This window comes from Labrus mixtus, chromosome 5 (assembly GCF_963584025.1).
Source record: "Labrus mixtus chromosome 5, fLabMix1.1, whole genome shotgun sequence".
NCBI lineage: Eukaryota > Metazoa > Chordata > Actinopteri > Labriformes > Labridae > Labrus > Labrus mixtus.
The window spans coordinates 27,017,866-27,032,865 of NC_083616.1; the positions used below are offsets into that span (position 1 = coordinate 27,017,866).

Genomic DNA, 15,000 nt, shown 5'->3' on the forward strand with positions numbered 1-15,000 from the left:
ACCTTTAAGTTTGAGAAGTGTAACACCAGCAAACAGCAAATGACACGATCACCATCAGCGCCGATGATAAGCATCACAGACAAGAAACAACGACTATTGACAGAGGTTTATTTTTTTTGTTTAGTAAGTGTTTAAGTTGATTTTTTCCTCTTTGCTTTAGTGAATCTGTGTGTGTGTGTGTGTGTGTGTGTGTGTGTGTGTGTGTGTTTGCAGTGTGCAGTGATGCAGAGTGAAGTGTGTTGATTGACCCGTATGGAGTCGGTCTAATCCATACGGAGTTATATCTGCGCTGTGAGGACGACTCGTCTGTCCGCCTCGTATGAAGACATTATTCCCCCGAGACCAGCAGCTATAAATCACAGCTCCTGCCTCATCAATACACAATCAATGGTTCCTTAAACACACACACAGACACAGGCGCACACACATGCGCACACACACACACACACACACACACACACACACACACACACACACACACACACACACACACACTAACTGTTTGTATGTGAGCAGACTTGAGCACATGTAAGCACAATAAAATCACAAACTCTTTTTCTGCTTCCCTCTCTGCGTTTTTCATGAACTTTCATAGCTCTCTCTCTCTCTCTGTATCTCTCTCTCTCTCTCTGTCTCTCTCTCTGTATCTCTCTCTCTCTCTCTCTCTGTCTCTCTCTCTCTGTATCTCTCTCTCTCTCTCTGTCTCTCTCTCTGTATCTCTCTCTCTCTCTCTCTCTCTGTCTCTCTCTCCCTCTCTCTGTCTCCCTCTTTCTCTCTCTCTCCCTCTCTCTCTCTCTCTGTCTCTCTCCCTCTCTCTCTCTCTCTCTCTCTCTCTGTCTCTCTGTCTCTCTCTCTGTATCTCTCTGTCTCTGTCTCTCTCTCTCTCTCTCTCTCTCTCTCTCCCTCTCTCTCTGTCTCTCTCCCTCTCTCTTTGACTGTATTGACCAACCTATTAAAGCAGAAAGCTCACATAATGTCCTCTCATCAACCGGTCGTACTCATCAAATGAGCCTAGAACAAAACTGAGCCGACATCACGTCACCACAAAGACGGCCTCTGTGGGGCGAGGAGCTGTGGATTATGGGCTGTGCTGTTAAACTCTCAAACTTAAACATCATTTTCATAATGTACGTTTTTAGATGCTAGACACACAACAATGCAGCTTGAGACAAGGAAAATTTAGTCCGCTGCTTGCGCTTAACGGTTCTTAAATTATGGTGCGTTCTAAGTCATAACTTCTCCGTTTGAACGCGAGTGGAGAGGAGGGTTGGAGGTGTGTCTCTGGAGGCTTCAGGATGGAGGAGGTGTGGCCAAACAGCAGTTTGTTTTGGTTTCATGCTGGTGCTCAAGGGGGCGACATCTACTGGATGAAAAAGTTGCTAAAACTAAATAAATGTACTAAACTCATGTTCAGCTCCGTTATGATAACTCAAACATGAACTAAAACACGACTGTACCACAGTTTAAAACGTGTTTAAATCCCCACGCCGGCAGATGCTAAAACAAACATGACACATAAAAATAGACCTGGAATTAATTTCTACAAGACCGTCCATCACAGTGATGGATCGTCATCACTTCCTCCTGCGGCTTCACACCGAAAGAAAAAAAGACAAAGAAAGTCATTTTTCAACACATCTGTGCGTCCAGCAGGGACAACGCACATCTGTGTTAGTGTTATATGCAAATATGTCTCCTCACTGTGCGGTGATAAATCTCCTGAATATCAACTGTTTAGCAACACAGAGAAACATTTCAGCCTCACATGCACACGATGAGTCGATCGTGGTGTTGTGAATTTTATCAGCTCTCAGAGCCGAGTGTGTGTGCGTCGTCATGTGATGTTTAAAGACGACGCGGGCTTTATTTTGTGTTTCAACATCGATATGTAATAAATATTTAAAGACGTTACTTTGATTTCAACACATGTGCTCACATTGTGTCGTATGAGCGATAAAAAAAGAAGACTGTGTGGTCTGAGTCGTATAGATGCACTACACATGTTTACTCTCTGGTACAGTTATTAAAAAGTCAACGTGACCTTATTTTGAAACAAACCAATGATTTTTGTGACCTAATGAAACAGAAAAGCACTCAGTGAGGAAGCCCCTCCTGTTACACCCTCATCCCAATATTTATGTTTTGTTGATGAATGACTTAACATACAACACGTTCTTTGATGCTTACCGCAACCCAAATAGCATTGCCACCGAATGTTGTGTAACGACTACACTGATCGCTTTGGGGGCGCTGCCATCGTGCGGTGGAATCTCAGGGCCTGCTGGCGCCCGCTGACTGTGACACCAGTTTAACCACACAGGGAGGTGTTAACCTGCCGGGCTCTTGGCCTGCCGCACCTCCAACTGTGCCCACTTGTTAAGGCCCTGACACACCAAAGGCCGCCTGTGGCGTCGCCTCACGATGCCTTTTGTCTTGGTTCAAAAAGTTGCACTTGAACACACCGCAAAGACTACAGCCGACGGCCAACCACCACGTACGTTCTTCATGCGTGAAAGGAAATAACTCTCCACCACTCGTATTATAGGTAGACTACTAATCGAGAATAATGTCTGATAAAAAGTTGAAAATGGCGCTGGCGTTGTCAGCCCTTGGTTTTTTTGTGGAAAAAGAAAAGAATAGGCGGAGGCGACAAATAAGGAGAAACCGCACTAATGGGTGAAAGCGTGGATACTACAGCGGCATGCTCAAGGGGCTTTCCTGAACCTGTGACCAGAGCTGGAGAGAAATGACGCTGACGCTGCTTCATCATGTCGAATTGGCTGAAAAAAGGCAGACGGGGGCCAACGGGTAGCGATGGAGCTGGACACACCGCAAAAACTATGATCGCTCACCAACAGTACAACTAGGAACGACGCCCGACGATCTCCTTGGTGTGTCAGGGTCTTTAGCTGCAGGGTCGTCAGCTGGAGACCAAAGGGGAACTTTTAACTGCAGCTGAACACAACATAACAAATCGCAAAGGGATATTTTGCTCGTTTTCTCGTGTTCAATGATCTCGATCTCATGGAGGAAGTATACCTTCAGTTTTTATGGACGTATGCATGAACACAGAGAATTAACCCTGATTGGCCATCCACTTAAAAAGGGAAGTAAAAACCTGTTTATAGTGTTTCATCCTCCTTAAAGTGAAAATATCATAATCGACTCATCAGAAAGAAAAGCTTCTGCAGGTTGTTGCCGTGTCAGCAGTAAATGAGCAGGAAGTCCGTCAGGTTTTCCCAGAGACACAGTTCAACACTCAGCATGCCCCATTACCACAGATGAGATTACTGCGGTTCTTAAACGACTTATTGAGAACGTTAAATGCTTTAACTGTTTCACTGAAATAAACCGAGACGCCGTGTGCCGAGGCCAAATCCCTGACAAGGCACTGCTGGACGTTTTCAAAACAAACGACAGAGTGGACATTTAATTCCTCTCTAAAGTCAACTCTGTGCTGATTCTCACTTTCATTAGCTGTAAACTTTGTGTCCTGTGATATACAAGTGTGATTATATCTATATACACATACATGTCTGAGTCCTAAACAACGTAAAGCAGCAGAATGAGAGCTGAACGATCAAAGTGGTTAGAACAAACAGGCTGTTCTCAACAATGGCAATAATGACTCCTTTAAACACCAGTGTAGTAAACACATCAATCATGCACGCCGTGGTTATTAATTCCATTCATTGCGCTGGTTTGTACTGTGTTGCTCGGGCAGCATGTCAAACCTGTAAATGGAAACAGAGTCCATTTCTGTCCACATGTTGTCCCTGATTCATCGCTCATCGCCATCACAGACTCTAAACAGTTTCCTGCACCCTGACACCGGTTGAGAGCCCAATCGAAGCACTTCCAAGGCCTCGTCGACGTAAACAAACTAACCCCTCCGATGATGGATATCGGTGAAATGACAAAGAGGGGAAAAAATGACACGGAAGGAGAAAAAGTTCAGGAAAAAAAGAAACAGTCAGCAGGAACAAGAAATAAAACAAACCTGAAAGAGATGAAGCTGAGAGGAGGTGTGAGGAGGGATTCTTTTTTCTTTTCTTAAAGCTGATCTAAAGAGCCATCAGTCTTCAGCTCCAAATGTTCCCATCAAGTAAACATCAATAAATATGTATGAAGGGAGAGGGGGAGGCGGGGGAGGCGTTAAGAAATCAAGACGAGAAAGAAAGAGAATGGTGAAAAATCTTTCACTCACAGAGCCGCCATACTGCCTGAATGTCTAAAGACTGAAACCTGCCCAAACATTTCACCAAAGGGTGACTCAGTAAAGTAAAGGGAAACCAATCCACTGCTCTCACCGTGTAGACATCCAAAACATAATATGCTTAGTTATCCATTAGAGATGCATGATCTACTTTTTTTCAGTTTTGATCCGATTCCGATATAGATGTACCGATACCAATTCCGTTTCCGATATTTTGGTTATCATAAACTAATAGTGTTGTTGTTGTTGTTGTTGGTATGTAGTTTAAGGCTACTCAACACTGTAGTGAACTGTCAGGTTTTCAAAATAAAAGTTTTAATCTGAAGAGTCGATCACAAAGTAGGAGCTTTTCCATCTCTTTTGAACGTCGTAAGAAGTGGATTGGCACCTGAAATATTAGATCTTTTAAAAGGAGAGCGTCGATACGGAGGAATTTAGATCTTAAGTGCGCGTTAAATCCTCAAAGTCATGGGCAGAAGAAATCTGGCAGAAGCCAAAACTGAGAACGTATTGTTCATTTCAGAAAGACTTTAAATGTGAAATATATGTGAAGAAGCTCCCCCAGCCTTCAGCGAGGTGATGTGGCACTACTACCACTCGACGTCTCCGACGCCCAGCCACCACCATCGGACTGAGTCGTCCCCACAGCCACCACCGTCCTCTCTCATGCACGGCCTGCTCCGACCTCCACCTCAGCGGCAAGGAAGTGTGGACAACAGGAAGTACATCAGGACCACAAAGGAGAAATCCTTCCTACATATGATCCCATCTGCTCTTTTGTAAAGCATCTCGAGATAACACGTGTTATGAATCGGCGCTATACAAATAATGATTGATTGAAGTATAACTTGCCTAAAAGCAGATTATCACTACTTGCATAATTGAGATGTGGTTATTACCTCTACATATTGAAACAGGTAGATGTAGAGGTGTGTGAATACTGCGAGCTGAATGATGTGAAAAATGAAATAAATTTGATTTTATGTTGACCCCTGTATCATGATTTACGAGGGCTATTGTTTAAAACAGTTCATGCTCCTGACTTGATTGATTCATATGTAGAACGGTCCTTTGATAGAGTGAGCAGAGAGACAGAAGTTTGTTTTCTTGTACAGGTGGAGTGACGCTGTGATGTGCGTACCTGCCCTTGTCCACATGACTGTGAGGTACATTGGGTCCTTGAAGCCTGTTTGGCTTGTTCAGCTGAATTTTATCTGCTCCTCTGTCCCATAAAACCTTCCTATTGACAGGCAGCTCCACATCGACCCTCCCTCCCCCCCCCTCCATATCCAGCCAACATTTTTCTTCCCTATGAGTATTAGTTTATTGAATAAGTGGCATCTGTTTTCCTGGCCCCGTCACCGTAAGGCGAGGTATTTCTCACTGACGCACAGCACTGATTTATACGCCGCTCTGACTCTCACCGCAAAAAATAAAGCTAAGCAAAAAATTTCCAATACATCCTCCATTCTCCCCCCGACACACACACACACACACACACACCAATACAGACACACACATCACAATCTCCTCTTCTTCCCTCCATCCTCCGTTCATGCTGTTTATAATTAAGTTGGCAGATGTTATACACACTCAAACACTTTTACACTCTCATCCACAAACTCCCACTTCCTGTCAAACACAAATGGTGTGATGATGACACAACAAAGCGATAAATCACAGCCGAGTATTTGGTTTGCCGGCTTCTGAAAAACTGATACATCATTCATTTACCAATCTTGAATTCTGTGTCATGTTTAACGTGTTTATGTGCCATCCATATTGCTTCCCGAACCCAAAGAGAAAGGATGGAGATATCATTTACTCTCCTCCTTAAAGCTTTCAGGAATGACAGGAAACAAGCACATCACTTCCTGGATTGGATTAGAGTCTTAACTGTAATTGTTAAACAGTTTTTTCAACACAGCATGAATGTTTAGTACCATAACATTTGCACTATGAGGCCTTACAGTTTAAAGACACTTTAATACTATTGGGCCGTCGGACTCATTGCATAGCCTAAATCCAACTAGGTTGCATGAGATGTTTCAAACAACTGGATGGATGTGTCAACATGTCAACCCTGTCCGTTTTTGACATCTGGAAACGGCAGGTTTGAGGGGTTTACATTTGACATGGTCAAAGTTTACAAATTCTTTTCCATATTGAAATGCTTCTGGTGGTAAAGTGGTGAAAGGACTTGAGCTCCTATAGCGCTTTTATAGTCAACTGACTACTCAAAGAGATTTTTACACTGCAGGTCACACCTACACATTTACAAACTGATGGCAGAGGCTGTAATGGATTGTCCATCAGTATTGGGGCGGCAGTAGCTCAGTCTGTAGGGACTTGGTTTGGGAATCGGAGGGTTGCCGGTTCAAGTCCCGGCACGGACCACATCCAGAGATTGGTCTGGTAGCTGGAAAGGTGCCAGTCCACTTCCTGAGCACTGCCGAGGTGCCCTTGAGCAAGGCACCCAACCCCCCCCACCAGCCCAGGAGTGCCCACTGTGGGCAGCCCCCCCACCCCGAGACCCCTCCATTAGTGCATGTCCATAGGATCCTGTTTGTGCATGTGTGTGTATTTCAGCCTATGTTTGTGTAGCATGTTAACTAGACAGAGTGTGAAAACAAATTTCCCCTTGCAGGATCAATAAATTATTATTATAGTATTAGCAAATCCATTCTGGACATTTATATGCCAGCAACAAAGCAGCGGGAGCAACCTGGGGTTAAGTGTCTTTCCCAAGGATTCATCAGTGATGTGGCTGAAGGAGCTGGGGAGCGAACGTGCAACCTTCTGACTGAGAGTCGACCGACTCTACCAACTGAGCGGCAACCGACCCAAATCAGTTTGGTGGGAACAGATGGACCAACAACTTTAGGACAAACTTATTTCATGTTCAACATCATGTCACCATTCCTTTATCTGTGGAAAAGTCTGGAATAGTTTCTGTTTGTGACATCCAACGTACTGGGTTTATCCAGGACTCCCATTCAACAGAGTTAGCAGTACCTCCAATTCGAAACTAAATAAGACTTTGGGATGTAAGTTGAAAATTTACCTGTCTGGATTCTGCGGACAGACGTGCATCTGCAGCAGGATCCTCTGGGTGAAGGTTTTGAAGCACTGGCCACACTTCCACAGGTGCCAGTCGCTGAAATCACTGCTCAGCTGGCTGGTGGAGGTCGGGCTCGCCAGGACTCGTTGGTTCTTTGACCCTAGCTGGCCGAAACTGGTATCCGACTGAACACTAACCCCGACCTTGTCCATAAGAGAGAAACTCCTAGGGCAGGGGGAGTGAGGGAAGACCATGGAGCTCCTGATGGGGACGATGGAGGGGGTAGAAGAGGAGGACGATGAGGAGGGTTTGCCGTTCTTGTTGAAGGACTGGAGAGACTCCTGTCTGCTCATGGCTTCCACCACTGTGCCTGGGACGTTTACTGGAGACAAAAAAGAAACACAGAAAATATGTGGTTATGCTTTTGTTGTCAGTTTAGCATGAGTTGAGAGAAAGACTTAAAAGTACCCTGAAGTGAGTAACAAAAATACTTTCTGCTAACATCTAAAATGTGCGTTCTTGCTAAGTGCAGCTAAAAAACTTCCAGATCAGATTCTTTTCAGCTTTCAACTGTGTCTTGTATATTTTTAACTACCTGTGAACTTTATTTAGCTTCTTGCACTTTATCTGGAAGTCCTAACCATGCAAAGAAGATTTTCACACAAGAAACAAACCATAAATTAAGTCAATTTAATCTGCATGAATTCACTTCTTTTGTCAGATCAATTTCCAGTTTTTAGTCGTCCAGTGGACTTTGGTCTTAGGTCTCTAACCTCCCTATTTGTTTTTGAACACCCTGAAAGTACGGGCTAGGCGGTCTTGGTGTCACAGGGATTTTAGACTGCGGATTCAAGCCAATGGAAAGAGTGTTCTTTGAAGATACTTCAAATGATGAGCTCAGTTATCTCAAGGAACTCGGAGAATAACCAGTAATACTTCATTTTGACAGGAATGAGATGAGGTAGCTCAGAATCTGCCAAGGGATACTTCCAGACCATTTACCATTTTTTCCATTTACATGGAATTGATTATCGCAGTTATGAACCTTATTCCTGTTTTGATCATATTTGGGATATGGGGTTATGGTTACTCACGTCCCTGTATACATGATAAATGCTAGTATCCCAGATTCTGATTACTCCATCTTATTTGCACATGACGTCTGTGATGTTTATTTTTTACAACAGAAACAGCAGCCGTTTTGAAATCTTAAAAAAATACAGATCACTGCGGCTTATTTCCACATCGTGTTGCAGATATGGCAGATCCACCTAATAGCTCAAGAAGCTATTCTCTCACATTGTCGCCGCCATGTTTGTCTCTTGGCTGAGGCCGTGCCAACGCAGGTAGTCGGCAGCTGTCAGAAACCGGGTTGAGGTGTATACATGCCACAGTATCCCTTTTCTGTCTGCGTTCTCCAGGTAGTCAAATCGGGTTTCTCAAAATTGGGATGATGGTTTATCCTGGTTCCTGAAATCAGGATTTGATGTTTACATGTACAAATGTAAAAACCAGGATACAAGAGGACCATTGAAGTATACCCCAACATACTTGAGGGGTTATATAACTGACAGGGTTTGGGATCATTTAAGGATGTTCAGAGATAAAGCAAAAGGGACACGGACAAAGTAAACTCCACTCTGGCTAGCTCAGCCTTCTGAAATCTTTGGCGCAACAGCTTAGAAGCACAAGTCCAGATCCGGTTAAACCCCCAAATGACATTTGACCTGCAGCCATTGCAAACTAGGTCTGGACGAGTCACGGATAGAGAATAAGTTGGTGGACCCTGCTTATTTTCTTATTTTAGAGTCTCTTTTTATGGGACTCTCATTTATCCAAGACAATTCATGTCTGTGTCTGATGAATAAAAGTAATTTGGACTTTGCTGTTTTGATGGAAACATTGTCTTAACTGAGGCCAGATCCGCCTGGCTGGCTCAGAGTAAACTACAAGCTCCTGATTTCATTGAGTTAGGCTGTTTGGAGTCTGTTCGTTAGTACAGTTACAGTGACACGCAGTTCCACTCTGTGACCACAGATATGTTTCTTAAACAAAAGGGCAGAGGCTCTGGGCCCAACTGGTCCTCCAGCATGTTCCTGGTGGGTTACCATGTGATGGCCGTTCTGCTGAGTTTAATATTCTCAGAAGACCCAGTATAACTTTTACTGGGGCAACTATTATCATGACTAATACTTCTACTTATGTAAGAACAATGACATTGACACTATGAATACTACAGTCAAACATACAAGAAGCATAATACGTCCAAGCAGTGCAGCTACATTAAAATGATTTCTGTTTTTGAGAGAGGCCCGACATACACTCAAGCACAAACAGGACCTGTGGACATGCGTTAAGGGAGAGATGTCTGAGTGGGGCTAAACACAGAGCGTACCAGAGCTGTTGGGGGTACAGTACTTTCCTCAAGGGCACCTTGACAGTACTCAGGAAGTGACTTGGCACCTATTATCCCCTTTTTACACCTTTTCAAACAGTCCCCTGTGGTCTAAATGAAACATCTGTGCTGTGCTTTGGTCAAAATATAACATGAATCAAGCACGAGAGGAGGTTTGTGACCCTGTATAAACCAGCTCTGTTAGAACGCTCCGTTTTGGTGTGTGTGTCTCTTGAAATGAAATATGAGCCCCCCCATAGTTTTCCCTGTAGACATCACTCAATGGCAGACCTGCGCAATAGTATTGCTCTAGGCTGGAGGTGGAGTCCATGGGTGGATACCAGGGGAGGGGAGGGTATTTTTTTTTTTTTTACCAGAATCCCACTGTGACATCACAAGGAGAGCAAATTTGAAACGGAGCATTTTTCTCTGTGTTGTCAGACCACAAACAAAGGACTGGATGGGTTTATTTCACATATTGTGGGTCAGTAGACACTCAGGTTACCCACATACATATATACAGTATATATATATATAACACTGTACAAGTGGATTGGACAAAAAAACTGGTTCTTCCAGTTCAAAGAACAGATGCAGTGTAATTTAAAGATAATATGGATTCCAGTCAGAACCACTTAAGTCAAGGAAAACTTTTATGTCCATAACAATAACTTATACTTGGCAGTATGGCTCTGTTTAAGCAGCAAAGTCCCCCCCGGTCAAAACAGAGCAGACGCAAATGACAACAAAAATGAAATTGATGAAGTCCAACAGCTTGAGTGCAGGAGCTGGGATGGGGATGGGCTGCAAAGCGGCTTGCATAGAAGAAATGGGAAGGGTAGCAGGCAGGTTAGATAAGGTGATTTGGAGGTTTTGAAGGGAGTTAGCTGGACCATCAGCCAACATGGACTAGGTTTACATTGCGTACTTTCACGTCATTCAGTCAGGATTTTGAGCCAGGCTTGACTTACCTGACGTCATGTACTGTAAATAATGTAAATATTCTTCAGGGTTTTATTTGTGTTTCTGTTTCAAAAACTGCTTTTTACCAATAACAGTAAACAAAGAAGCTGAAAAGATAACTGTATTAGTCAGATAAGATGAAACGATGTCGGGCATGAGTGTCACTGGTAAAGTAAACAGTCAATCACAGTGACATTAACATGGAAAAAGGAGATTATATAAAAGTGTGTAAATTAGATTTTGGTTGAACCAGCTGAAGTGAGCTGTCCTCACTTGACCCACAATGCAGCTGTGTTTTGTTCTGTGGTTTGACCAACTGACAGACCTGGACTGCGTAACCCTTCATTATGTTTGAAGGGACATTAAAGGGCTTGTCTTACTTTAACTCACAGTGGATGGTTTCGCTTTCCATTCTGTCAAACTGGTTCGTCAGGGAAACCTTGGCGTCATTGGACTTACTCTGTTTGACAACAGAGACATTAAATGTTTCCTAACCGTGGATCTTAATTGAATTGTGCCCATGATCTTTCCCGAACCTAAAGCCGTACTGCCAATTTCCACATAGTCTGCACTGAGCTCTACGGCGCCGTTTCATGCCGCTCTAGTCAATGCTCCTGTTTCCACAGCGAGCGCCACGGTCCGTCTCCGGAGCGTTTCAACAGCTGTACTCATGATACTATTATACAGCCCTATCAGGAAGTCAGCACCCAACTGTTGAGGACTGAGCAGATTTGTCAGACACCAAGCATTGCTAAAGAAATTTACCAGAGCTCTATCAATCAATCTTTATTTGTATAGCGTCAACAAAAAAGCAGGTACAAGACCTTACTTATTGCTATATCACAAAGACCCGGCCTATCCATCATGAGCACTTTAGTAAAGCAGCAAAAGTAACAGTGGTAAGAAAAAAACATCCTTTTAAGTTGCAGAAATCTTCGGCAGGATCCCAGGCTTGAAAAAATGGATGGGGGAGATGGGATAAGATGCAGGAAGAGGGATAGGGAACAGAGGGGGTGGGGTATTGTTCAGACAGGCCGCCAAATCAACGATCCCTGTATAGAAATCCTAAAGTTTACTAAAGAAAGACAATTTCGGGGAACTTTCTGTTTCAAAAACAACCTTAGCTCAATATCAGGAGGTCGACCACCACTCATCTCTAAGTCTTTGAGAACATCCCCTGCAGTCTAATCCATGCAGTGAAGACCAAGCCGTCCTCTTTCAGCAGAGCTGTGCTGCACCTCTGCAGCCCGGTCATCATAACCATTTTCCATCCTTCATCAGCTCACCTCTGTCATCAGGCCAACAGGCTCCATTGATCCTCTAATAACCTTACGAGGAGATAATTACACCATCTGTAAGTCGCCCGACGGCGCTATTGACGCCCACGTTACGCGCTGCTCGCCAACACTTAATTCATTTCGCTACAAACATCTCATATACAAAAAATGCAAGTCAATACGGTTTGTGCTGCGCATGAAATGTATCATCAAAATGGGAGAATTATGCAGATGCAGTTGGCAGCAGTGCCGAGTCTGTGATTTCTTTCTTCATAAAGGGGGGCGGGGGGTGCGGGGGGGTTCTCAGGGAGGGGCGTGACGTGACTACAAACTGGCCACAGATCTCCATCAGCGAGCTGAATGCAAAGTTTCAAAGCAACTTTTTTTTAGCCAATTGATACAGAAGAGAGGTCAAGTGGAGTTTTGAGTCAGCCTCTGTCTTGTGTTTGTCGTCCTCGTTTGAGCGCTCCTCACCTGCTTTTCTTCATCTTAACGAGAACCATACGATGACCCCTCCCATCCTTTGTTTTATTTTCTGTTTATATCCCTTTTCTGGCATCCTCTATAGAAGTCTGTACGGGTACATTAAATTCATCAACATGCAGATGAAGTCTGACAGCTCCACAGAAAACACAAAACGGATCCATTAATAATTTATGTAATGTTGGATCAGGCCGCACGCGCCACCTGAAAAACTACAAAGTCCTCAATAGGTTTCTTTTTTGATCCACGTAAAACTTAAAGGATCCTAATTCACTATTTAGACACATAGAAACAATGACAGAGGTATGTTTGCATACATGACTGAATATCTTTGAACTTGATCCTTTTGTTTAGTGACTTTATTTATGTCCTGACTGTGTGCTGAATACTGTTTTAATTAAAGCTGGCATTATTCTGTGTTTTTGTTATTGTCAATAAATTTCATGACAGATTACCAGAGTGAAAGTACGAAAGCTGAGGCAAAGCACCACATGGGGGAAAAGACCAGAACATGGTCTGGGGTGTAAAATGGGGACAAAGATGATGGCAGGAACGCGAGTGCTGACGTAGGCAGGATGATAACGAGGATGATGTCACAATAAAAGACAGGATAAAGTGAGAATGTAGAAGGTACACAACGCTGTGGATACTACATTTATCACTGATTTATAGTCATATTTGCACCTTAATAACATGAATAATGGTAAAGCTGCAACAATTTGCAGCAAAGTTATGTGTGCTCAAACAGGCCGTCTGGAGATTTTCCCATTCATGACATCACAAAGGGCAGTAGCCCCTCCCCCAGGTGGGTGACACTCCCACAGCTAGGTGTTTGTTCTGCCCTCTGAGTCTGCCTTCTCACCGTAAACAGTAGGACATGGAGCGAGAAAGCCCGAGTACACCCAAGCCCTTCCAGAGAGGGGGCGTGGTCAGACACAGCTCATTTAAATATTTAAAGGTACAGACACAGAAACAGCCTGTTCTGAGCAGGGCTGAAATAGAGGGGTTTATAGGCATGATCAAATACAGGATCAGAGTGGATTTAGAACAAGACACTTCACACACATGTTTTGGGCAGCTCTGAGACTTATTTATTCACCCCACCCCACATGGGGGAGGGGCTACTGCCCTTTGTGATGTCATGAAGGGAAAATCTCCAAACGGCCTGTTTGAGCACACATTTTCTGAAAAGTGGAGCAGGCAGAAGAAGGAGAGGATGGACAGATTTATCAAAATGTTGGATACTCTGTAGTTTCAGACTCACTAAATAAGAAACAAACTCGACTTCAACAGTTGGTGCCCTTGCTTCCTCTCAGAGCTTCCCCGTCTGTCTCTCTTTAATACTGTGAAGTACTGCTCTGATTATGTTGCCAAAGCTCTCTTAATAATCAATAATCATAAGTTACCACAGATAATAAAGCTGAATTAAATCAATGGAGGCAATTATAACAACGGTGATCATAATAATGTGTCGGATAAAAAACTGTTCACTGCAGAGGTGCAGGGACAAAATGTCTCTCCTTCCTGCATGTTGTGTGTCTGAGTGTTGTGTGTTGGTTTTTGTGTTCTCTCTCTCTCTCTCTCTCTCTCTCTCTCTCTCTCTCTGTGCTGCTTCTCAGGCCTCGTCCACACGTAGGCGGTTATTTTAGAAAACGTGGCTTTCTCTCTGCGTTTTGGTCTTTCATACACAAACGGCGTTTTAGGTCACTGACAAAAACTTCTATAAAACTCCTTCCAGGATGAAGCTGTTCAGAAACTCAGTTTAAGGTGTTTCTGTGTAGACGGGGAAAACAGAGTGTTGTTCTTGTAACGTCACACTGAGCGCCAGTTTCTCCTCCGTGTGACGCCATCGTTGCGACGCTGTCACTTTTGTTGACATGAGATTAGTGCGACGGCAGACGTAACCAAACTAGCGCTGGTGCTAACGATGCTAACTGGACTTTTTACACGCTCACACATACACACACAGTTACTCTCTCACTATGTTGACCAGCAGAGACGCCTGATTGGACGACGGAGGTCACTGCTGCTTCGGTCGGACTTTGTGTGGTGGGAAAATTTTGTAAATGTAATGGACATTGCAGAGTAATGGCGAGAACATTTTGACAACCTCCTTGCAGCCAGTCACACTCGTGGCAATTTAGTAATCAGGAGAGAGGAGGCCACCAGTGGGCGTGTCCGTGTGCCTCGACGTCGGACAGCTCTAGCGTTCTGTGGAACGAGGGTCATTCTTAGGAGTTTAATTTGGATTGGTTTAATTTGGAAGTGTTTTTTGGACTTTTCTCAAAACTACACTGGCTTCTCTTTTGTATTGTGTTTTACACTTTTTAAAACGTTTTTGAATATATCCTTAAAAATGTGCTCATCCTCAGTTCCTCCTTCTTTTCCCAGGGTTTGATTTTATTGTTACTCCCTTCACCCCCTCAACACAACATCTCTTTTTGTTTTCTTAAACTCAGAACATCCCTTACTTTCTATCGCACCTTCTTTCTTTTTTTTTTAACTTTGTTCCTTTAAAAATATCTCCACAAACGTACAGCTGTCAGACGCCCGAGAACAAGAAGTTCAGAAAACGTAGAGGACGTGTCACCGAAAACAAGAGTAG

General features: G+C 43.7%; 2 protein-coding genes across 3 annotated transcripts in view; one reads left to right on the forward strand and one right to left on the reverse strand.

Annotated features, from left to right (window-relative positions):
- The window catches only part of znf608 (zinc finger protein 608), an 81,538-nt gene that overhangs the window by 64,835 nt on the left and 1,703 nt on the right, over positions 1-15,000 (forward strand). The window lies entirely within an intron of this gene.
- Positions 1-15,000, reverse strand: part of prdm6 (PR domain containing 6) — a 71,908-nt gene that overhangs the window by 12,961 nt on the left and 43,947 nt on the right. For both annotated transcript variants that reach the window (XM_061039124.1, XM_061039125.1), the window contains exon 7: positions 7,281-7,659. In XM_061039124.1, coding sequence (XP_060895107.1) covers positions 7,281-7,659 — 379 coding nt within the window. The remainder of the gene's footprint in view (positions 1-7,280; positions 7,660-15,000) is intronic.